This window comes from Euprymna scolopes, chromosome 2 (genome assembly GCF_053919585.1).
Source record: "Euprymna scolopes isolate OS-2025 chromosome 2, ASM5391958v1, whole genome shotgun sequence".
In the NCBI taxonomy this organism is placed as follows: Eukaryota; Metazoa; Mollusca; class Cephalopoda; order Sepiida; family Sepiolidae; genus Euprymna; species Euprymna scolopes.
In genome coordinates, this window is record NC_136483.1 from 102,869,433 (window position 1) to 102,896,088 (window position 26,656).

Below are 26,656 nucleotides of genomic sequence, written 5' to 3' on the forward strand. Positions count from 1 at the left end.
AAATTACAATCTTCAACAAATATCTTATTACCTCCTTTACAATTCGATGTACAAGCTACTAAGGATATGGTTCAGCCATTTAACCTTAGCCTCAGATTAGTCTAAACCACCAAAAAAAAGTGTAGATATGCTTGACTGATCACGGTTTCCCATGACGCATATGAAAACCCAGTTGAGGTTGAACGATGAAACTGAGCACATGTTTTCACTAAACCTATAAGTAAATATTTCTGTTCCTTCTTTAAGTAGAGTCGTCTTATTATTACTATACTACTGTTATATATTGGTTAACATGAGTTCTCACTGGGGTTATCATTTAGGGCACCATTTACATTTTACATAAGAATTCCGTGTGCGTATGATTGTCTCTAATATAAATGGTTGTGTGTTTGATTATCATAAAGGGAATCGTGTGCGTGACATGTATTTTCAGAACCTACCTCTGCTTCTTCGATATTGGACCATCTGGAAATTTTTCATCTTGGAGGGAGACCTGATACCTGTTTGATGAAGATTTATCACTCCAAGACGATGAATGGGTTTTATAGTTTTTATTTCACTTTCCCCAGATGTCCTTCAGAAGGTGGAAGTGAAATCGGCTTGTGTGGGTTCTTCTTCTACACACGTCAGCGTTCGTCTCCCCCTTCCCCAGTTAAGAGGGGGAGACAACGGAAAAAACGTCCGTCTTCTTCAAAGCCCAAATCAAATCTCACAGATCTAGCCAACCTGACCACGTCACATATACGTAATCTGGTCAGCTGACCTTCGGTTCTGGTAAACGTGTCTACACTCCGCGTTTACTCACCTCTCTCTCTCTCTCTCTCTCTCTCTCTCTCTCTCTCTCTCTCTGTAACACTCACTTGGAGTTTTCACACAGGCCATCATTAAAGATTTCTCTTTGAGAACAACCTGCGCTGTTCCCTGGAGTCTGGATAACAACAAGTCTCCCCAGATTTCTAGTACTCATCACCTCTTTCGATAGCCTTTACAGATTAATTTGCATTATCGCAATAGCCGTCTACCATTGATTTTTTATTGGCAGCAACCATTGATCTTCACTGGAATTTAGGTGGCACTAAGCCTCCCCAAGTTTCAAGTCCTTTTCGTACTCATCCAGTGGAGATCTGGTTAGTGCTTTCTCTCCTCGGGTTTTCCATCCTCCTCGACCCTCCTCAATTATTTGGTGTGATGTCAGATTATGCCGACCCTACAATGTTTTTTTCTTTATTATTTGTACTCACTAGGAGTTCTCAAATAGGTCGTCATCAGAGATTACTTACTGATAATAACCAGTGGTGTTCCCTGGATTCTGAGTAACAACAAGTCTCCCCAGATTTCCGGTACTCTCCACCTCTTTTGATAATTTTAACAAATGACTTCGCATTATCGCAATAGTCGCTTACCATTGACTTCTTGCTGTGTGAGTTCATTCCCTATGAACTCTGAAACGGCTTGATGATTTTTTTTCACACAATGCACTATCAATTAAATCTACAACAATTATCAATTAAATCTAAAACAATTATCAATTAAATCTACAACAATTATCAATTAAATCTAAAACAATTATCAATTAAATCTACAACAATTATCAATTAAATCTAAAAAATTATCAATTAAATCTACAACAATTATCAATTAAATCTAAAATAATTATCAATTAAATCTACAACAATTATCAATTAAATCTACAACAATTATCAATTAAATCTAAAACAATTATCAATTAAATCTACAACAATTATCAATTAAATCTACAACAATTATCTATTAAATCTAAAACAATTATCAATTAAATCTAAAACAATTATCAATTAAATCTAAAACAATTATCAATTAAATCTACAACAAAATCTGTTTAAAGAAGAAACAGTTCGATTTGGATCAAAGTTAACATCTTTATACAGCCTAAAATCGCAAGTGCATTTGAGAAATTTTACCACCGCACAAGCAGAAGGGCCTGGAGTATAAAAGCAATAGTACATTATTTGATAAGACAGGGGCGTATCTGAAATTAATGTTTCTGTTTAGAGCACAACTGAACTATGATACTTGACTTTTTCATGTAAAACTTTTATTCAAGCCATTATATAAAAATAATTTTATAAAATCAACAGTAGGTTCTCTACAGTGCAATGTAGACTACAATGTATTGTGGACTAAGTCACTGTGGGGAGGCATATAAAGCTTCCTTCTGGTGCACCGTAGTGGGTCCCCGACTAGAGCAGGCAATCAATCGATTTGATTGATAAATGGGTGATTTAATCGATTTCGATGACAAGAAAAGTATTGGAAATGTAAAACATTCATTAATCCTCTTTCAATCCCAAGCAACGTTGGGTCTTCATGCCAGTTATTAAACACAACTCATAAGAAGAAGGTTTAAAGTCCTACATACAGACTTTAATCTTAAAATAAACAAATATATATAATGCAGTTGTGATAACGTGGCTAGAATATTGATAAATGTAATTAAATCTACAACAATTATCAATTAAACCTAAAACAATTATCAATTAAATCTACAATAATTATCAATTAAATCTACAACAATTATCAATTAAATCTACAATAATTATCAATTAAATCTATAATAATTGTCAATTAAATCTACAATAATTATCAATTAAATCTACAACAATTTTCAATTAAATCTACAATAATTATCAATGAAATCTACAATAATTATCAGTTAAATTTACAATATTGGGAGAATAAAAACAAAATTTTAAGAAATGCTGAAAAGGCTAAGCGATATTAAGACTTTAAGGAGAACAAAAACCAAAATATCTTTTTTTTTTAATTTTCTTATCTTTTTGTTATTTCTGAGGATGAGGCATCATATCAGATGTCAAACATTCACCTGTTATTTCAGAAACTTCAACTAAGAGATCTTTTTAGGATTTTAGTCATCCCCTTAAGCGAAATTGTTGGTAACTGAAATGATGAAGATCTTCCTGTGATTCCAGTTTCTTCTCATATCATCCTATGTACCCGTTTAATAAAGAAAATCTTTTAGTTCAGGAAACCAATACTTATAAATAGTATGAGGGTTGTTCCAAAAGACAGGCCTCCTATTTTTTTTAAATCTAAAACGTTTGAAGAGCTATGAAGACGGGAGTGGTACCATTAAAACGAGCAACGTTTTAATGTTCCAGAATTTAGTTTTCTCCATAATCACCACCATTTTTAATGCCAGCCACTTTTGCTGGTTCGCTCGTAAACGTCCAGAGCATACTTTGTCACCCACATTTCTGTCGCCACTGTGAAATCAACAAACCCATTTCCTAACTGTGCTGACATGAACTGTATCGGCTTTGTAACCGTTCAACAGGTGTCGGTGAATGTTGGCTGGTACAATTTTTTCTGCATGGAAGTATTCAATGATGCATCTCTGCCTCTGATGCACATCCATGACAGGGATTGTTTTGTTTTTAAAGTCTCACACCATCAATATCTGCAATAGAGAGATGGAACTTTTAGGTTATGAATGCAAAAGTTAAGCATCATAACAATGCAATTTGCAATTCCCTGTGATCGATTCTGGTGAAAAAAAAAAAAAAAAACAGGAGCCATTACTTTTGGAACATCCCTTGTAGTTTTGAATACCAACAAGAAAATTGCAATATGAGTAACAATAAAGCTCTTCCTTGGCCTTTTAGCTAGAAGCTAAGTGTAGTATCTGTTCTGATACTATGCTTCACCTTTTCTGACCTCGATTAGTGGAGGAGAAATCCTTCTAGATTGAGGTAATTTTTATTTTTGTTTCTATCCAAAGTGCCTGCTTTTTGGGAAGCTGGATTTTCTCCGCATTAAAAATCGACCTTGTGTCTAACTCTGCCCTCGTGGGGGCTCTCAGGTATATATCCATCGATATCTTATATGTTTTTTATGTAGAACTAGCGAGGGTACTCGGCGTTGCCGGGGTGTTTTTCGGGGTATGTGAAAAAAACCTGAAAATGTGAAAAAAAACAGGTGCCCGTGAAAAAAAAACGAAGCCTTCACAACGCGCAGTTGGAAAATAGTAAAGTGTGACGTGACGGCGATAGGTATTCAGCAGTAAGCATTTTGTGTGAGACAGTTTTGAATGAGGTGAATAAATCGGTTTGTTTGCTTTTAAAAACCCGCTTCCTGTTTATTAGGAGGAGTGAAATGAAAGCTACAGTCTGATATGACGAAGTCGACATTGAACAAACGTTACTTAGCTCTCTTGAGACAACTGGCTTTCGGCCAGTTGTATTTATTTGCTTCCCCACTGAGCAAATTAGGCACAAGGCCGTTTTTTAATGTGGAGAGAGAGGGAGGGGGGAGGGAAAAGGGGGTTAGGGTTAGCGAGAGATGGGAAAAGGGAGAGAGTCGAGTTTCGCTTTTTTTTATACCGAAAACCGAATGTAACGCGTGCCGATGCGGGAAATGTGGAATAATTAACGTTTGAAAGTCAATAAAATTAAATAAACAGGCGAGCTCCGTGGGTAACTCTGAGATATTACAATTTATAGATGATATAAAAAGTTTTAAGAAGTTGTGAACCGAGCAAGCGCTTCTCTGAAAGAAGCCTTTTGTGGACATCGAGGAAAAGTGTACATACATACATACATACATACATACATACATACATACATTTTCGCTTTTATATATATAGATGATGTGGTTCTCGGTTGATTAGTTGTGTCTGTGTCGGATATATACTCGAGAGTAAAAAGAATGAAAAGTATATGCTGTTGTCCTAGCCTTAGTTAAGTAGTAGTACTACACATGTAGACACGATTCAATTTAAGGCTTTCAAAATTCATACTAGAATTATTCAGAGAAACGACAAAGCAATGACTATGCAACGTAAAGCCTAACCAGATCCAAAACATTTGATCAGACTTTCGACTTGAGAAATTGGCTACCGCAAAACTTGATGTCCTAATAAGGGCAAACTGCATTTGCTGGTTCAGACATGTTAAAAGAAGCAGGAGATATATCAGCAAATGAACAGAAAAAAAGAAAGCCTGGCATCCTAAGAAAACATAGAAACCATCAGGCAAGACTGTACACAACGACAAATGGACACAATCAATCCTCACAATCGTGATCACTAGAGACTTAGCATAAGGACAGCTAGACAGTGTTCAATCTCTATTGAATGGAACATAGACGATAAATCTGGATATTGAGTGAGTGAGTGAGTAATACCAGAATTGTCCATCTGTGTAGCATAGTACACACGTTTACACACGTAGACCCAACATGTTGTAGACTCAGTTGCAAAGGAACATAAGACAAGCAATAACTCGACTCGCGTTTTTTTGTAACAGCAACATTAATTTTCAGATATGTTCCCAAATAAAATGTGATCTCGAACATGTTCTTGAACATGCTCTCGAACGTCTGAACGTCATCCACATCTCTCATGTGATTGTCCTTTATGTAGTCTTTCTTTTTCCCTACCGGTGACATAATTTTATATGCATTTGCATACGCATGTCCACACTGTTACACCTGGACTTTTGGTACAACAGCCAAAGGCATTGGTTAACAACGAGTTCTAAATAACAGTCTTCTGGAGGCTAACGGTTCAATCCTTACTACAGTGGATAATAACCCAGAGTAACACCAATTAATACTTTTACCTGAGAATGATAGAATGAGAAGAATCTACCGCCATGGGTTAAATAAAGGGTTCAGATAGAAATTCTGTACAAGTTCCAAAGTTCAACATAAAGATTGTCAAATTTTAGAAGATGCACCTGAAAAAGGTTGGAGGTTACATCACCTGAAACATTAATATAACAACCAAAATGAGAATAGTATGTAAAGAGTTGTTTTTGAAGGCTATGACAGCGCAGTTTTGTAGAAAAACGCTGTTGAGTACGAAACCAGATAAAAAGAATAATGACAATATTTAAAAATTGAAAGTTGAGATCTTTCAATATTGTTATTATTCTTTTTTATCTTGTTGCATACTTAACAGTGTTTTTCTACAAGACTGCATTGCCATAGCTTTCAAACACAATTTTTTTACACACTGCACACAATGCTTGAAATAAACTACAACACCTTCCTATTAGAATAGTAGCTTTTTATGTACTAATGAGTAACTGCTTATCAAGGCATAAATGCCACTCAAGGCTGAGGATTGATGAGGGTCAAGTGGATGGTGAGACAACACCGTGAGGATTGGTAACGATGATGGAACTGGGCAGAAACTGATTATTTAATAGGAAGGCTAAGCAAAAATGTTTTTATATTGAATCTGTAAAACGACCACGTTGTAGCCAGCTGGGAAGCATCTCCATAGACGAGTAGTTCTTGGAAAGAAACTTTGCTCATGGAAGTCCGAAGTAGTCCGAAAATCCAAATAATACATTTTTTTTATATTTAAAGTGCCGTTTATTTCTTTTTTGTATATGTTGGAAACAAAATGGCTGAACAACTGAAGTAAGGTCGTAATTGCACAGATGGACTCTAGAAATTTTTTTTTTTTTTTTACTTTGCTTTCACTATGTCGGGAGGTGGGTCACGAATTACAGAGCACATATGCTAAGCCAACAATAGAAAGAAATATAAAGATGGAAGAATAAGAAAATGTACTACAGTTGTTCCTTTATGAAAAGAGGTGTGTGTGTGTGTGTGTGTGTGTGTGTTAGGTAATTTTATATGACAAAAAAAAACGTATAAAAGATAGTCTTTCGATGATCAACTAATAATAAAACCATTTTGTTCTATTTTTATGTAAAATCTGTAAGGGAATGTGATAGGTCTATAAAGAAAGGTGTGTTTATAAGAGAATTTATGATTTAATATTTTACAGTTGACTATTATACTAACATAGGTAGATACGAATGTCTTCTCTCTCTCTCTCTCTCTAGCAAGTTTTTAGACTTTTTTTTTTTTACATGGGGGTCACCACTTATCAAGGCCCGAAGGCCACTCAGGGATAAGGGTTATTGCGTGTACAGTAATCAATGAGATAGTATTGTAGTAATCATTAGTATTGGGGGTTTTGATAGAGTGTTTTACTTAAGGGGGCAGTTTGTCAGGAGTTTGTTTATGTTGGACTTGAAGACGTCCAAGTTGTAGTCAGGTGGGAAACAGGCAAGCGGCAGAGAGTTCCACTGGCGTGCAGTTCTAAGAAAGAAGCTTTGCTCATGGAATCTATGTTTGGATTTAGGCACAGATAAAGAGTGGGGAAAATTATTGACAGTAGTTTCAGCCAGACGGGTGTTTCTCGTGAAAGATTTGCGAGGGGGGACGAGGGATTGGAGCTCAGACGAGCACCTGCCATGGAAATAACGATAAAATATTTTTATATATCTTTGGATAGACTAACAAACATTTTGCGTGAATTTAGGTGGAAGTGATTTTGTTGGTCAAACATTGAGGTCTTCTTTCCTTAAAGGTCGAATTGGTCATCTGACATGCTTGCGCAAACATACCTGTAACTGAATCGCAATTTTTCCATTTAGGACTTTTATTTCCAAAACATCCCTTTAAATTCAGCCATTTACATTCTCTTAAATTTCTTTTTCTTTTTTTAGAGGAATTGTCTATTTTGTGGTCGATATCTAGGAAAACACTCTAATCTGGACAGTATAAAGAGGATGGATCTAGAACAGGAGACTGTGTTGGTTTGGTCACATTGAAAGAATAGGCGAGAGTTCTTGGGTTATTATATTTTTTTAATTTATTTTTTATCTTTTATTACATTTTCACCCCAAACAAGGCACATTGCCACTTTGATGTAGGGAGTTACTATCAGGGACATAAGCTACAGGAGTACTATGTAGGGAGTTGGGCAGCAAGAAGTCGGTTCACATTACACTTGAACTTCTGCATGTCAGTACAGTTGGGCAAGCAGGGACCCGGAAGGGAATTCCAAAGTCTAGCGGTTCTGGGGAAGAAACTACTGGAGTAGAAGGCTTTCTTACATCTAGGGGTCTCTGTGAAGGGTTTGTCAGTGGTATTTATGTTGAGGTGGTACAAGTGCTTGCAGTTCGTTGGAGCATTCACCATTAAAATACTTGTAGAACAGGCAGAGGGATGCAACATTTCATTAATAGGACAGAGGCTGAAACTTAGATGACAGTTCAGAACCTATGGCGACTCTCTTTTGAACTTTTTCTAGGCGCGAGAGACTTGTAGCAGATGCACCAGCCCAAATATGGCAACAATACCCCATACATGGGCGAATGGTGGCCTTATAGAGGTACAGGATACTTTCGGGCATTAGTAGCTTTCTAGCATGGTAGAGAGAGCCTACCTTCTTTGCAGCGGTCCTGGCAATGCTCTCAATGTAATTGTTCCAACTCATGTTTCCTGTGAACGTTAGACCAAGGAGTTTAAAAGATGTACTTTCAGATAGAGTATTTGGTCATTGCTATTGGTGGTAAAGAAGGTTTCTTGTAATTATTGAAGGAAACAAGTTTTATCTTGGCAGCATTGAATGTGATCATCCATTTTTATCCTCATTCCGCTACAGATTGGAGGTCATCCTCTAGTGTTTCTATCATTTCTTTATATATGTGTTCATTTGTTTTACTGTCATGTTTGTTATAGAGCATGGTGTCATCAGCAAATATGCCCATCTCAGAGACAATTTTGTCAGGGAGGTCATTTATGAATATTAGGAATAATAGAGGTCCAAGGATAGACTCTTGAGGCACTCCCGCATTTATATCATATTGTTTAGATGTACGACCGTCGAGGACAACCTGGATTTTTCTCTTATCTAATAAGGATTTAATTATGTTAAGTATTCTTCCAGTGATACTGTATGATCTGATTTTCCTGAGAAGACCTTCATGCCATACCCTGTCAAAAGCCTTAGATATATCTAGAGCTACTGCTCTACCCTCCCCTGCTTTGTCCAGTGAATGGTATATATGTTAAGAAATTACAGTTGCTGTGGAATGGGCTTACCTAAATCCATATTAATTGTTGGTCAGGAGTTTAGCAGCTGTAAGGTGATGGACTAGAGTGTGGTTAATTATGGACATTAAATATGTAGAACAGTTGAGGTAGCAGGTCAGTTGATAGAGAAAGGTCAACGAAATTATGGGAGGATGTTATAAGGATGGATTTGAGAGAAAGAGGGATAAATAAATACCTGAGCAGGGATAGGTGAATATGGAAGTATGGCAGCATGTAAAACGAACATGATGATGATGATGATGATGGTCGTGGTGGTGGTGGATATCTGAGAAAGCACTTCATTCTATTCAGTGCAGTTATGTCCTCAAAATCACAGCATTATCGGGTGTGGAGATGTTTAAATTCTACAATCTTTAATCTTATAAATTTGCCACTCAGACAACACCAGGAAGCCCTGGGAAAATTACAAATGTTTGTCTATTTGCTAATATTTAGATGGCAAAGTTACAGCAGTTGTCCAAAAGTTTTGTTACCGATGATACCATTAGAACACAAGGAGAAGCACTGCAAGAAATAAGAGTGGATGGAGTAAGTTCAGTGGACTTCTGCAATTACCAACCAGCATCACTGTTATCACTGTTGACAAAAGGAAAAGTTTATTAGGCTTGTGTACATAGTGATGCTGATGTATGGAAATCAAACCTGAACAGTGAGAGTTGAGGACATGCGTTACATGAAGAGAAATGATATGAAAATGATACAATGGATGTGTAATTTGAGTCTTAAAGACAGGTTTAATTCTGCTGATCTACAAGGTAGATTACATATGGAAAGCATAAGGAGATGTGTGCAAAACAGAAGACTTTGATCGTATGGTAACAGTGAAAGGATGGATGAGAGTTCTTGGATAAATACATGTACAAAAGTTGAAGATGCAAGGTTAGTTCACAGGGGAAATCCAAGGAAATCATGAAACAACATTATAGATTTGAGAGAAAAGGGGATAAATAAATGTAATGTGATGGCAACCCTTTGTCTCGTGAGACAATGGCGTTCTACATCTAGTCTGGTGCACTGCAGAGTCTGCTGTAGCTATAAAGTCGAAGCTGGAGTTGCCTCTCCAGATACAGGACTGGGGAGGTGATAAGGAGACATAGGTTTGCCTGGTTCACTGGGGCCCCCTCTCGGTGTTGCAGACAAAGTTTGATGGAAAGACAAGCCAATATTGTTAGAGTCAATCCAGTTGCAGGAGTTGCCGGAAAGGTGTTTCAGTGCTTCACCGTCCGTCTATCAGGACTCCTAACCAGTTTTTTGTCAGGGTTTACTCTCTTAGCCTTTGCTTATCTCAAAGCATCCACAAGGCAGTGGAGCTATTTGACCATAGCTGGTGAAAATTTGAAAATATTTCTAATTTTGACAAAAATAATGGAGATCCTCACTGTAGTTATGGTTGCGTCAAATAAATAAATTGATAAATAACTCGTATTATTTTGATTCATTGGACTACTGTTTTCCTCTTGAGTGTTATTTTTCACAATATTTTGGTTGATGCAACCTCTGACCTTCTTCAGGTGTATCTTGTCGAAGTCGGGAATGTTTCTGTCGAACTCGGGGATTTGGACGGAATTTCGAGCGGAACCCTTTATTTACTCAAAATTCCGTCCAAATTCTCGAGTTTGACAGAAACATTCCCGAGTTTGACAAGATACACCTGAAGAAGGTCGGGGGTCACATCGACCGAAACTTGTAAAAATCACACTCAAGATGAGAACAGTAGGCTGATGAAGATAAATAATCCGAATAAACCAATCGTCTTCTCAAAAATTTAGAAACATGATAAATAACTACCTGGACAGAAATGGGTTTGTTTGGAAGTCAATTTCTAAATGCTGTGCAATACATGCCAACATGTAAAATGAACGTTAAACCGATGATGATGATGGGGGAGGAGGAGGAGGAGGAGGAGGAGGATATTTGGGAAAGCATATCATCCCATTCAGGTACTTACGTATATCCTCAAAATCACAACCTTTTTTTATTGGTCTTCAATACCTACAATATTTAATCTTACAAATTTGCCACCCGGACAACACCAAATAGTCTTGCCTATAGTTTGTGAAATTAGAAACGCTTGTTTATGTCGATTTGTTTGTAATACCTTTTCAATGTTTATTTTAAAGGTCATTTTTTTTTTTTCAACTGTTTTGTAATGAGATATTTTTAGTTATTGTGGATTTCATTTTTATTCATTTCAGTGAATACATGTAATCTGATAGCAGGAGGGGGGGGGACAATTTAATACTTATCTAACATGAGCAATAAACAAAGTCAAATTTCATAAACAGTCAAAAATCCTAAATTTGTTTTACTGGTTCAACTGGATCTTGAGTGTATGCAACCTATAGATCACGAGTTCAATTCTTGATGCAAGAACTTACAGGCTTATTCCCACCACATACACACAAAATAAAATGCCACTTAAAAAATCGTTAATCAAATTTATAACCCTTTTTTGCAATCCAATCATATTTGGTAGATATAAACTTCAGTCTATGCCTGACTTGTCTACTAAGTTTCAGTCATGAATTATCTAATAGTCTTTGTTTTATAGCTGTTCAATGATATGTGGGGATACTTTGATTATCGTTTTCTCAGCAGGAGGTGTGACATCTGAATGAACTTCACATTCACCCACTAGATTTCAAGTTTCAGTTCTAACTATGGACCTCTACATTGCAAACACACTTGAATATGACTGATTTGGGCTGTGATGGCCCTCTTCACTGTTTGTGACTGAAACTTGGTGGACCAGCCAGGCATAGACTGAAGTTTATTTGTATCAAATATGATTGGATTGCAGAAAGGATAGTAAATTTTAATTGACAAGTCCATAAGTGAAATTTATGTGTGTGTATGTGTGTGGGGGTGGTGGGTCATCAATACCCTATAAAGCTTAAGTGGCTTCCATTGTTAAACATAAATTTAATCTCAGCAATTGCTCATTTTAAAAAATTTTTTTTTAATAATTTCATCTACTTTGTTTGGTCACCATAAGTCTTTAATTATAATCGATGAATGTATTTATATAAAAAAAGAAAATTCGGGGAGATAACAGTATGTATAATTAACAGACACACATATATATTTGATTCATTCCTAAACTAATGCACCTATCATTATGTATTATGGAATTTATATTCTAGAAAACATGATGAGTAGTGTGAGCATATTTTTTTTTTTTTGAGAACTTTAAAAGTTAAAGGTTGTGCCCTCCAATCTCGCCTTTCCTCTACTAAAAGTCTTGTAAAATAAATGAGATACAAAAATTTTAACAAAGAAAAGAATTCTTCTACATCAAATTTTAAGTTATATTATGCCTCATCATATGGAGTCTCACTTCCCTAATTTTAAACTCTTCCACCAGTGAAGATATTAGGAGCTGTAGGTTTCCAGAATTGGTATATAAACATATTTTTGAAAAACAAGGAGGAACTCCAAGCCACTTATGCAGATATGTATTACAAAACTGTTGAACCCGTTCAACATGAGAATGCACTCTCATACATCTGTAAGGGCCACAATTTTGCTTTATCTAATCGTTTAAATTACAATCGTTTTAAAACAATTATGTCTTCTTTTCAGTACGCTGAATACAAGATAGAAAAAAAGCAAATTTGCACTATTTTCTTATTTCAGTTTAAGCTAGGCCGAAAAGCTGCTGAAACATCTCGTGATACGCTTGAAGTGTTTGGCCCAGGAACCACTTTTGAGTGCACAGCACAATGGTAGTTTAAGAGATTTCTGGGCGGCGATGACTATGTTTAAGATGATGTGCATAGTGGTTGGCCATCGGATGTTGGTAATGGTCAATTAAGAGCCTTAGTTGAAGCCAATCCACACACAATTGTTTGAGAACTTGCTTCTGAAGTAGGCATAACGTATACAATGATTTCCAACCACTTGAGAGAGATTGGAAAGACAAAAACACTTGGTAAATGCATACCTCACGAATGGAACGACAACCAAAAGAAACGCCACTATGAAGTGTCATCTTTCCTTCTTTTATGCAACAAGAACGACCCGTTTCTCGACCGGGTTGGGATTTGCAATGTAAACTGTGTTCTTTATGACAACCGGCGACACTCAGCTCAGTGGTTAAATGCCTAAAGCCAGAGTTGCACCAAAAGAAGGACATGCTGACTGTTTGGTGGTCTGCAACCAGTTTCATCCATTACAGCTTTTTTGAATCTAGGCGAAACCATTACAGCAGGAAAGTTCTGTCAACAAATGGATGAAATGCATCAGAAATTATGACAACAACACCCAACATTAGTCAACAGAAAAGGCCTAATTCTCTCCCATGACAATGCCCGACTGCACATTGCTAAACCAACCCTACAGAAGTTGATCGAATTGGGCTATGAAACTCTACATCATTCACCATACTCTCCAAACCTCTCACCTATCGACTACTACTTTTTTAAGCATCTCGACAACTTTCTGCATGAGAAATGCTTCAGAAATCTAAGCGACATTAAAAACCTCTTCAGCGACTTCATCGCCACCTGAATGCAAGATTTCTACGTTACTGACATAAATACACTTGTTTTGTGTCGGCAAAAGTATTTTGATTCTGATGGTGCTTATTTTGATTAATAAAATTTTGTTTGAGCCGAGATATGTTCATCTTAATTTTAACTTAAAAGAACTTTCTTGTCAACCTGATATTTTATTCAATTCAGGTAAACAAAAGTACCATTGGTCACGACAGTAAATCTACTGTTTCAATCTAAAAAGATTTTTTCAAGCAACTGTAGCCTCTGGTCTTTATCGAAGCAAGTCGTTTAATGAGAAGAAAAACAATATCAAGTTCTCATTAACCTTAAAAGTATTTGCACATGTTTTAACTTTAATTTCTTTAAATTGACCCAGCTCTCTTAATATATAGGCTTTAAAAATCTAATTCATAAAACTCCCTATGTCTGTCTGTCTCCATATTTTCAAACTCTATCTCTTCCGAAACTAAAAGTTGCAGACCGGCGCTAGGGGCCTCAAATGATTGGATTTTTTATGGGCCATTCTATAATGGGTGTTTAGCCGGTTAAAATAGTTTCTAAGGGGTCAAAAAGGAGTCAAAATTGAAAAAATCGATACACATTTTGTACATTCATCTTACTTACTTATTTTTAATCAGTGTCACGTTGGTACAGTGGTAACGTCACCAGCTTTGAATGCTATAGTTTTGCTTTTGGTTTCGATTCTACCCAAATACTTTTCTTTTACTTTTGAAATCATGACTCTATAATAATATATGTGAAATATGGACAAATTAAGATATCATATTAAACATATTTTATATTAGTGCGATGGAATAACTTTAAAAAATTACAGTTTAATCTAATTTTTATAATGTATTTGTATTTGTTACTTCCTTTAATTTATAATATACTAGCCTGGGTGCCCGGCGTTACCCGGGTGTTTGGAGGTGTGTTGAACAAAAAGAAAAAATGGTAGTAGGCAGACAGGCTCGAATCCATACCGGGAAGGAGGAAAAGAATGTGACCCCCCCCCCCCAAAAAAAAAACTGATGTTTTTGCCGTTGAGTCTATCACCAAACCGGAAGTGTTAAAGGTTTAAATTAAGACTAGTCAATTAAGAAGAAGGGATGACTTTCGAAAATACCTGCGAAAAAAAGTGACTCCTCCTTGTAGAAAAGTGCTCAGTTGAGGGTGCAGGAATTAATGTTTTTAGCCAATTTTTCGATATTTGTCATCCGATCTCGTGAAAATCCTTTCTGCTAATAAAATTTAAAGTGATATTGAATTTAAGTCCTCATATTTAACTTTTTTGATTCAAAGTAAGTTTTCTCAGCTAATATTGCCACTATTATTATAGATTAAACCAAGTTAAAAATGTCTACAATATATGGACTTGTTACTTTAGCAACAAACTTCAGACTGATCTAATACTATCCTCTCCTCTTCATTCTCTTCTTTTCCTCCTTTTTCTTCTTAGTTAAATTTCTAATTTCCTATCATCCACGAGCGTAGCCGTCTGACCTAATTAAAATAACTCAGGCCACTCATTACTGAGTCTAGCAGATAACCCCCCTCCTTTTTCTCCTAGTGATCCCAACACAGGTTTCCAAACTTCCTCAATAGAAATTATTAATTAAAAAAAACCCTTCCAATCCTATTACTTTTTTCTTTTATTTAAAGACTTGCCATGATAAATACAGGAGGCTCTGATTGCCCAATGAAATCTTTTTAGATTTAAACAGTAGATTTATTGCTGCGACCAATGGTAATTTTGTTTACTTAAATTGAATAAAATAATATATATATATATATATATATATATTATAAGGTAAAATTAAAAGCCAAGAACAATGCGAGATTTTTTTTTTTTATATAGAGTAAAATTAAATGCAAACAAAAGAAATAAAGTTCTTTTTTTGTTGTTTGTTTTTTCTTTTTCACACAAATTTTAACTCTAAACAACAGTAATTTTTTTTTTCTGTTGTATTCAATGGTGATATAAATCTCAATATATTTCAGACTTATTAGTCCATTTTCAAGAGAAGACAGCGGAAGAGTGTTCAAAATTGGAAAAGTAGCCGCAGAGTTTGCCACGTGATACCGCGAAATATAGAACAAAAAATGACGTTAGGAGAACGTTAAAATAAATCAGTTGATGTTTGAAATACTTGTTGCGTTTGTGAATCAAGGGAGATGACTATTCAAGCAAGGTTTTTTTTTTTTTAATTATTGTTTTTCTTATGTTTTAAACTTATATTATAAAAGCGGAGCTCAATTCCAGTCTATTGTTTAGTGTGGGAGTATTTTTTGAAATAATTAAAGATTCGAGGATACGAAGTTGACCTACGTTTCTTGAAGAAGCAAGAATGTTGATGTGAAAATCTGGTTCTGAATTAATGCAAGTGCGAATATGTTTATAGAACGACGAAGCAGTAGTGTTTAAGTGCTCTTTAATGCGGTGATGAAGCAATCTGGTAGTGCTTCCGATGTAAGATGCACTGCATTTAGCGCATTGTAGGTCGTAAACAACGTGGTTCTTAAAGCATAAACCTGTGTGTGATATTGGGCAATTAGAGAGTGAACAAGGGGAAGGTGTATGCGATGGATGTTTTCGGTTGAGCTGTTGTCTTAAAGTAGATCCAGTGTGGATGAGTTGAATGTTGAGCCCCTCGCTGCGGATGGCTTTTCGGATTGAAGATGAGATTTTGTCACTGAGGAAGGGTAGTTTTAGAAAACAATTGTTAGAGAAGGGTCGGGTGTTGCGTTTTTTCTTTTTAAGTGAGGATAGGATCGTATTAGGGTAGCCGTTTAGTGAGAGGGTCTGTAGGAAATTGTTAGTGTGTGTATGTTTGTCGGAGATGTTAGTGCATTTGTCTTGTATGCGTGAGATTTCGGCATGTGCGTAGTTTAGTTTGTCCTTGAGAGGTAGCGCAGATTTGAAATGTACGAAGAGGCGTTTGCTGGCGGGTTTTCTGTAGAATTCAGTGCATATGGCACCATTTTTTTTTATTTGTATTTTAAAATCAAGTAGAGAAAGAGATTCCGAAGAGTCTGGATGTTCTATAGTAAATTTTAAGTTTGGGTCGGCGTTATTGAATTTGTGGAAAATGTTAATAGCTTCTTCGCGGGAGTATGTGATAATTAAAATGTCATCGATATATCTAGTAAAAAGGAGATAAGAATAGCAGGTACTAAGGGTGTGTCTTTCGAGTTTGTCCATATAAGCAATGGCAAGAATACCGGATAGACTGGAGCCCATGGGTAGTCCAGATACTTGTTTGAACGTGTTTTGTAGGAAAGTAAAGTAAGTGTTGTCTACTATAATACGGAGGAGTTGTAAGAGATCTCCTGGAGTAATTCCGAAGCATTGTGGGTTTTTAGATGCTATAATGTCTGCCATGAGATTAATGGCTGGATGTGCAGGAATGGAGGTGTATAAAGAAACGACGTCTAGGCTAAATGGGTATCTGTATAGTTTGAGTAGATGGTGTGGTAGATCGTTGAGTCTGTTAATTACTTGGTTGGAACTACTAACATGGGCTGGGAAGGTAGAGAGTAGAGGTTTAAGTAGGCGGGATATTAACCAAGAGATTTTATAAAGGGGACCGTTAACGCTTGAAACAATGGGTCTGATCTGTGTGTGTGTGCTATTTTTGTGGGTTTTAATAAGGTGATAAAAGGTAGGTAATTTGCTGTATTTAGTAATAAAATTTAGTCTGTGTTGTTTTGGAAGATTTCTTTTAAAACAAATTTGAGACCATGTCTTGTTAATGTTGTTCTCAATACGAGCAGCAGTGATATTATGTGCTGGGGTGTAAAGGTCGGTATTGGAAAGATGCTCTATAGCAAGGTTGTTATAAGATTCCTGTGATATAACGCAAAATTCTCTGCCCTTATCAGAGGGTAAGTAAACTAAATCTTTGTCTTTAAGGGATTTAAGGGTGAGGTATTGGTTCCTGGTAAGATTGGGGGTAATATGGTGTTGTTCGCGTTCAAGTATTCTGAGGATTTTATGCTTTAACCTTGAAAGTTTTAGATCTAGTGGAATATTATTAGGAGGTGGGTATAAAGGGTGATCAAGCTGAAAAACAGGAAAAGAGGTGTTGTGATTACCTGAGAGGTTGAGGGGGGTGTCCTTGTTATCGTGCGGGGCAAAAGCGTGCAGCCATTTAAGGTGGTAAGCAGTTCTGCAGAACTGCGTTTCTATGTTGAGTTTAGCTTTATCCGTCAGTTTCATTGTGGTGATAAACTTAGGGCCAAGTGAAAGGAGATCCGTTTCAGTTGTGGAAAGAGAGTTAGTGAGGTCAGTTACGAGAAGATGATCTTTAAGGGACTTGTCGGTGGAAGAATCCTGTGAATTATGTATGTGTCTGTTGTAGACCGGTTTATTAGTTTTCTGTTTAAGCCAAGTAAATTTGCGTATGAGACGTTTCTGTTCATTGTTGAAGCTGGAATGGTATGCGCGGTCGATCAGAGATTGGATGTTGTTTAGCGAATGACCGTTAGGGGTAGATGAAGTGAGTGAATTCCGGAGGTTCTTGACTGAATTAATATGGCCATGTAGAGTCCGGTGGTGTTGCTTAATGATTATTTTGAAGCAATAGTCATATATAAATTGTCGTGAAGTGTGTAGAAAACGGAAACATGTTGGCAGATTTATGTTCCTGATTGTGTTAGGAATAATTTTGTTTTTACGGCATTTTTTCAAAAAGTAGATTTGGCAGTTGACTCTAGCGCGTTTTTCCGTAGTTTTGAAGATGCTCTTCATGAGTGCAAACTCTGTCTGGCTGAGACTGAGGGATATAAGTAGGTTGTAGTTTGCTTGAAGCATTGTTGAAGAAAATTATAAGGTAAAATTAAAAGCCAAGAACAATGCGAGATTTTTTTTTTTATATAGAGTAAAATTAAATGCAAACAAAAGAAATAAAGTTCTTTTTTTGTTGTTTGTTTTTTCTTTTTCACACAAATTTTAACTCTAAACAACAGTAATTTTTTTTTTCTGTTGTATTCAATGGTGATATAAATCTCAATATATTTCAGACTTATTAGTCCATTTTCATTGTTCTTGGCTTTTAATTTTACCTTATAATTTTCTTCAACAATGCTTCAAGCAAACTACAACCTACTTATATCCTTCAGTCTCAGCCAGACAGAGTTTGCACTCATGAAGAGCATCTTCAAAACTACGGAAAAACGCGTTATATCACAGGAATCTTATAACAACCTTGCTATAGAGCATCTTTCCAATACCGACCTTTACACCCCAGCACATAATATCACTGCTGCTCGTATTGAGAACAACATTAACAAGACATGGTCTCAAATTTGTTTTAAAAGAAATCTTCCAAAACAACACAGACTAAATTTTATTACTAAATACAGCAAATTACCTACCTTTTATCACCTTATTAAAACCCACAAAAATAGCACACACACACAGATCAGACCCATTGTTTCAAGCGTTAACGGTCCCCTTTATAAAATCTCTTGGTTAATATCCCGCCTACTTAAACCTCTACTCTCTACCTTCCCAGCCCATGTTAGTAGTTCCAACCAAGTAATTAACAGACTCAACGATCTACCACACCATCTACTCAAACTATACAGATACCCATTTAGCCTAGACGTCGTTTCTTTATACACCTCCATTCCTGCACATCCAGCCATTAATCTCATGGCAGACATTATAGCATCTAAAAACCCACAATGCTTCGGAATTACTCCAGGAGATCTCTTACAACTCCTCCGTATTATAGTAGACAACACTTACTTTACTTTCCTACAAAACACGTTCAAACAAGTATCTGGACTACCCATGGGCTCCAGTCTATCCGGTATTCTTGCCATTGCTTATATGGACAAACTCGAAAGACACACCCTTAGTACCTGCTATTCTTATCTCCTTTTTACTAGATATATCGATGACATTTTAATTATCACATACTCCCGCGAAGAAGCTATTAACATTTTCCACAAATTCAATAACGCCGACCCAAACTTAAAATTTACTATAGAACATCCAGACTCTTCGGAATCTCTTTCTCTACTTGATTTTAAAATACAAATAAAAAAAAATGGTGCCATATGCACTGAATTCTACAGAAAACCCGCCAGCAAACGCCTCTTCGTACATTTCAAATCTGCGCTACCTCTCAAGGACAAACTAAACTACGCACATGCCGAAATCTCACGCATACAAGACAAATGCACTAACATCTCCGACAAACATACACACACTAACAATTTCCTACAGACCCTCTCACTAAACGGCTACCCTAATACGATCCTATCCTCACTTAAAAAGAAAAAACGCAACACCCGACCCTTCTCTAACAATTGTTTTCTAAAACTACCCTTCCTCAGTGACAAAATCTCATCTTCAATCCGAAAAGCCATCCGCAGCGAGGGGCTCAACATTCAACTCATCCACACTGGATCTACTTTAAGACAACAGCTCAACCGAAAACATCCATCGCATACACCTTCCCCTTGTTCACTCTCTAATTGCCCAATATCACACACAGGTTTATGCTTTAAGAACCACGTTGTTTACGACCTACAATGCGCTAAATGCAGTGCATCTTACATCGGAAGCACTACCAGATTGCTTCATCACCGCATTAAAGAGCACTTAAACACTACTGCTTCGTCGTTCTATAAACATATTCGCACTTGCATTAATTCAGAACCAGATTTTCACATCAACATTCTTGCTTCTTCAAGAAACGTAGGTCAACTTCGTATCCTCGAATCTTTAATTATTTCAAAAAATACTCCCACACTAAACAATAGACTGGAATTGAGCTCCGCTTTTATAATATAAGTTTAAAACATAAGAAAAACAATAATTAAAAAAAAAAAACCTTGCTTGAATAGTCATCTCCCTTGATTCACAAACGCAACAAGTATTTCAAACATCAACTGATTTATTTTAACGTTCTCCTAACGTCATTTTTTGTTTTATATTTCGCGGTATCACGTGGCAAACTCTGCGGCTACTTTTCCAATTTTGAACACTCTTCCGCTGTCTTCTCTTGAAAATGGACTAATAAGTCTGAAATATATTGAGATTTATATCACCATTGAATACAACAGAAAAAAAAAATTACTGTTGTTTAGAGTTAAAATTTGTGTGAAAAAGAAAAAACAAACAACAAAAAAAGAACTTTATTTCTTTTGTTTGCATTTAATTTTACTCTATATAAAAAAAAAAAATCTCGCATTGTTCTTGGCTTTTAATTTTACCTTATAATTTTCTTCAACAATGCTTCAAGCAAACTACAACCTACTTATATATATATATATATATATATATATATACATATATATATATTATCATTATTATGTATCTACATAAAATTTTATGCATCCGTTTTTAGTATTTACTACAATAGTGCTTAATACATAAGTAGAGCTAGGTCGTAAGTTTTAAAAATATACATGACAATTAAGCTTCGCAGAATTTTTCATGTTTCAAGCAACAGTCTGACCAAACCATCATGAGGAAGAAGTGCACAAAATTCCACGTAGCTTAATTGTCATATATATTTTAAAAACTTACTACCTAGCTCTACTTATGTGGTGAGCACTAGTGAAGTAAATAATGAAAACAAATGCATAAAATTTTATGTAGATGCGTAGAATAATATATATATATATATATATATATATATATATATGTATGTATATATATATATATATATATATATTTCGATCCTTAAAAACAGTCGAGCTACGCTGATGAGAGTTAGTTGACTCGAAACACGTGCGTACATAGATTACTGTTTTAAAAATAATAAATAAATAAAAATGTTATATATACGTCCAAACAAATTATGGGTGGCTTTCTAAATAAATACGAGCTTCGGGGCGAAGCCAATATTAACCGTATTCATCGTTTGAAAAAAAAAACAAAAAAAAACAACAGCAACAAATGTAAATTTATAAGCAATAAAAATGAACAGTAAAGTCATCTAGGGATCGTGGCCTAACGGTTAAGGCGCCGTAAACACAGTCTGGAGTTCGATTCCTAAAAACAGTCGAGCTATGCTGATGAGAGTTAATTAACTCGAAACACGCATGTACGGAGATTACTGTTTTAAAAATGATAAATATATATATATATATATATATATATATATATATATATATAGAGAGAGAGAGAGAGAGAGAGAGAAACCATGTACACATACTTAACTTTATGTATAATTTGATGAATTCTCATGAGGATCATATGCAAAACATTTTGTGTAGCTAATATATATATATATATATATATATATATATATATATATATATATATATATATATATATATATATATACTAGCAGGCCGCCTGGCATTGCTCATCGTAAAATACACTTAAATATGATATTTTTGATTAATGCATGCAATGCCGTCATTCGACCTTTGCCCGGCAAATTTCATTTTTCTAGTTTTCACACTTTTGCATTGATTTTCTCCGGCTGAAACCCAAATATAAAGTTTTGCATTAGTTCAAATACCCTATATATTAAGTTTCATTGCTGGAGACCAAAAACTGACAGAGGAGTTTGATAGGCAAATTTTTAAACAAATATGTATACGTATATATAAATATATATAGAAAAAGGTTTGTGTTTACTACAACTTTTTTACACCAAATATTATGCAAGTTTAAATCATGTAGATATCTGTATGAATATAATTACACGTAATAGTTAACCGAAGATGATTATCCCATAAGAAACCCGAAAAAACTAATAGGGAATTAATTAAAGTAAATATTTAAAATAATATGCAAATTAGCTAGATCTTTTGCATATGAATGCAATTCCACGACTCATATATAACAAAGTTGTATTTTCTTTTTAAATAAATAGAAAAAAAAGGGTTTTGTTATAAGGGACATAACTACGTATCGAACCGGATACGAAAGAGGATATAAAAAAGCTACCATTTTAAGATAGGGGCGTCTTGTCTTGTTTGCAGTCTTACGTTTTAGTCTTGCAGTCTTGCCCTGCAGCCTTGTGTCCTACCAGTCTCGCGTCTTACACTCTACAAGTGTACTCTGGTAAACCAAGCTTCCCAGGGACGAGCGTTTAGCTCTCACACGCTAAGTTCCTTTTTCTTTACCTTCATTGCATTTATCTAACTTCAAAAGCAAGTAGCCATTTTGTATTTGCATTATTACGAAGTACTAATAAACCTTCTTTTGTTACGCATCCCACTCGGCGTATTTTGTCATATTATTATATACCGTTGGAATAGGATATAACAAGTTTTTAATGTGAATATAAATACACACACACACACACACACACACACACACACACACACACACACACACACACACACACACACACACACACACACACACAAATAAATTTATAGGATATAGATAGATATATATATATTTCCCTGCATAGAATTCACTCTTGAACTAATGAAATGATCATTATGAATTATGAAATACTAGCATTTCAGCCCGGCGTTGCCCGGGTGTTTGGATGTGTATGTTGAGCAAAAAAAAAAAAAGTGGTAGTAGGAAGGCAGGCTCAAACCCGTACCGCAAAGGAGGAAAAGAATGTGGTAAAACCTAACGTTTATGCTGTTACGACCACCGCCAAACCAGAAGCGACATTTTTTAAAATTAAGGCTAGACAATCTAAAGGAGAGGATAACTTTTAAAAATATTGGCGAAAAAAGTGCCCCCCCCCCCGTAGAAAAGTGCCAAGTTGAAGGGGAAGATATTAATGTTTTTAGCCAATTTTTCGATATTTGTCGTATGAAAGATCGAACATTAAAACAATACTGATCTTGATAAAATCCGCCGCCTCTATTGAAAGTTTAAGGTAGACATGCAAACAGACATACATACATACATTTATATATTAGTAACTAAAAATTTTCGACCCAAACTGATGAAAAAGCTTGCCCTATCTCTGAATACCCTTTATGTAAAATTTCAAATATTTAGACCAGAAATTGTCTGAGTAATTTGGAAGAGACTGCAGAAGTCAATTTTTTTTTTAACTTTGACCCCTATTATGACCCCTTAAAATTTATTGTTTTGGGCTCAAATCAAGCTATTAAGTTAGATCCATGTCCAAGGAACCTATATCTAAAATTTCAAGTGCGTAGACCCAAAATTGTCGGAGGAGTTTGGTAGAGTTCTCAAAGGTGAAATCGTTGAACTTTGACCACTTAATCGCCAAATTTCTGGCCAAAAACAGATCACATCGATTTTCCCAAATCTCAGTAACCTGTATATCAAATTTCGAGTCTGTAGACTAAAAATTGACAGAGTTATTGCGTAGGGAAATGTACATAGATACGCAGATACACAGACACTTTCACTTTTATATATATGCTAGACAATGCAGTGAATATTATTTTTTATACACTTTCTATTTATGGTTTGTGCCTTCCAAACTCCCCTCTCACCTCCCCAAAAAATCTTGTAAAATAAGTGAGATACAAAAATTTCGGTAGAGAAAAAAATTGCTCTACATAAAAGTTTAAATTACATCATGTAAATAGACCAAAATATCGCTGTTGCTCTATAGATGTAGTTGCATTTTTATTTCTACTTGCCTGTTCCTATGCTTATCCAATATTCCATATACTAAGCATTTCACAATTAAAAAAGTAACAGCACAATTTAGTGCCATTTTCTGCTTCCAAAATGACATTGTTAGTTGATAAAATGAATTCTTTATCTTAAACAATTTCAACTTGATATATTTTTTTGTGGTATCTTCCTCAGGTATGGACCTATGCTAGACTTTATAACAGTGTGGATCGATTTCAAACACCGGATATTTTAAAAGCAGCCATAAAAGGTGAGCATTTGTTCAAAGTTTATAAAAATTTTACAGTCATTTTTGTGAATATTATTAGTCAATTTCTTAAAGCTGCCCAACGCATGCTAGACGTTAAATTGAATATGTTTTTTTTTAATGGAAATCGCTCCAGACAAGGTATACAACCACTTTATATAAGGAGTTAATAAGAACAGAAGGTGATTATCGAAAAGACAGGAGATGCCTATTAGTCTTCATCTTTAAAAGATAAAGTCTGTAGTTAGGAGGAAAATAGTCAGCAGGAAGAGAGTTCCACAAGTCTGCAGTTATTGGAAAGAAGCCACTGGCATAGGAAGCTGTATTACAATGAGGTATCAAAACGACAACTTGGTGAAGACCACTAGACCAACGAGTCAAACGAGCTGGAACAAAGGAAGTAAGGAAAAGATTAGACAATAGTATTGATAATTATGAGTATTTTATGTGGGGTGACAAAAATAAAAAAATTAACAAGGTCATCAGACTGTTGAAAAAATAATTCCAGGATTGGGAATTATAGGATAGGCAGTGTGTGCTTGGCAACTGCTTATACATTTATCCAAGTAAAATATGTATCTATACCTATCTATACCTGTAGCGGCATTCACCTGCGATGGGTTGATCTGGCCTCAATGGTGTTAACCGCATCTCGTGTCAGAGTCATCCACTCCTGTCGGTCGGCAGCAGAGTCGATGGCATGATCCAGCCATGCACGGTTCCAGTAACAGACACCAAAAACACGAGGCCCAGACATGATCTTCATATCTGCTTTTATTGTTATGAGCCAAGTCTTAAGTTGGCCACCTTCCCGCTTCTTTCAACCAGTGGGTGTAATGGGTGCTACCAATTAACGAATGAACTCATCCCCTGGCTGACGCAGCACGTGACCGAACTATGGGAGTCTCCTTTTCAGCAGAGTTTCCTCCAGGCCAAGGATGTTACATCTAGCATGTATGGTTGAGTTAGGGATCCGGTCGGAGAGGTGAGTGGCAGTAGTGATCAAAGTTTATGAAGATTCTCTCTGTGTAGTGGCCAGGTCTCACATCCATAGAGAAGAATTGTTCTGACCATAGCCTCATAGATCCTGAGGCTGCTCTAGTCAGGTTGATACAGATAATGATTTTGTCTTTCGCTTGACCAGTGGCTAAAGATGAAATCATCACCCGTACCAACCTGGCTAATGGAAAAAATATGTATCTATGATTACATCTCTTGCATATTTTAAAATCTAGTTTGCTACCAAGTGTAATCTTACTATATTTAAGTAATAGCTGTCCCAATCCGGTGCTGTCTGGTAATGTATTTAGTTGTTTTTTGTTTTACATTTCTTTTTTACAACTATACTCATAAATATTTTCCATTCAAATATTATTTTTTGTTCTCGGTTACATTATGTTTGTTCAAGACTGAAGGAATATTTCAATTATAGGATAAAATATTCTCTAAGCGTATTCTAAGTTAGATTTCTAAGTTGGTCAAGTTCTGAGGTATGCCACTGTTTGTTAGATATTGAGTGGGTAGATCCACTAGTATGTAATTTGGTTAATTAAGAATAGCAGAAAATGGAAAATAACTGAGAGGTTAACTGTGTCAACATGATGATCATGAGTTGAAAGTTGCTTAAACTGTGGGAATATACTAAAAGCAGTTATAACATCACCTGGCTAAAAGAGAGAGGGTGATAGAAGCAGCCTGTTTGGAAACACGCATGGGGATTAGACATGAAATGGCATGGGTTGACAAGATATAACTAATTAGTGATTTCAATTTCTCCCTCTGTCCTTTTTTTTTTCAATTTTATTTTCTTAGGGATTAAAATCTTACCCTAATGCTAACTCTAATCCTAACTTTGCAAATATTTAGTGTTGCCTTTTTAGATATCTTTTATGACTTTCAAATCGTAAACAGTTTCGGCCATTTCCGGGACTGACTTGAGATTCTTCATCAATATGGATTATGTAAGTACTGAAATCCTCTGGATACTTATTCCTTGCAAGTATTGTGATTGCAACTAGGAGGAGACTCGATACTTCCCAAAACTCCAAAGTATAGGCCTGAACATAGGATGCAGTTTCATGTAATATCCAGGATAGAGTTTGTTGTTAGATATTGAATAAATAGATCCTCTAGTATATAATTTGTTTAGTTGAAAATAACAGGAAGTGGGGATTACTGAGAAGTTTAAGCAAGATCAACTTGATGATTCTGAGTTGAAAATTGCTTAGGCTGTGGAAATGTACTAAAAACGGATATGACATCATGTGACTAAAAGAAAGAGGGTGAGTAAGCGTTTATGATGGTATGAAAGAAGCTTTAATTACAGGACAACGTTTCCTCGATCTGGAAGGATTATGGTGAAGACACGTACAAGAGGAACGTCCAGTAGTCAAGGTATGAATAACAATTTGTGAACTTTTAATGTTTCTGTAATGATTA

The 26,656-nt window shown here is 35.6% G+C and overlaps 1 protein-coding gene across 1 annotated transcript in view; it reads left to right on the forward strand.

Annotated features, from left to right (window-relative positions):
• Window positions 1-26,656, forward strand: part of LOC145293680 (N-acylglucosamine 2-epimerase-like) — a 67,921-nt gene that overhangs the window by 13,564 nt on the left and 27,701 nt on the right. Inside the window, exon 4 of the mRNA XM_080140076.1 lies at window positions 24,145-24,220. Coding sequence (XP_079996202.1) covers window positions 24,145-24,220 — 76 coding nt within the window. The remainder of the gene's footprint in view (window positions 1-24,144; window positions 24,221-26,656) is intronic.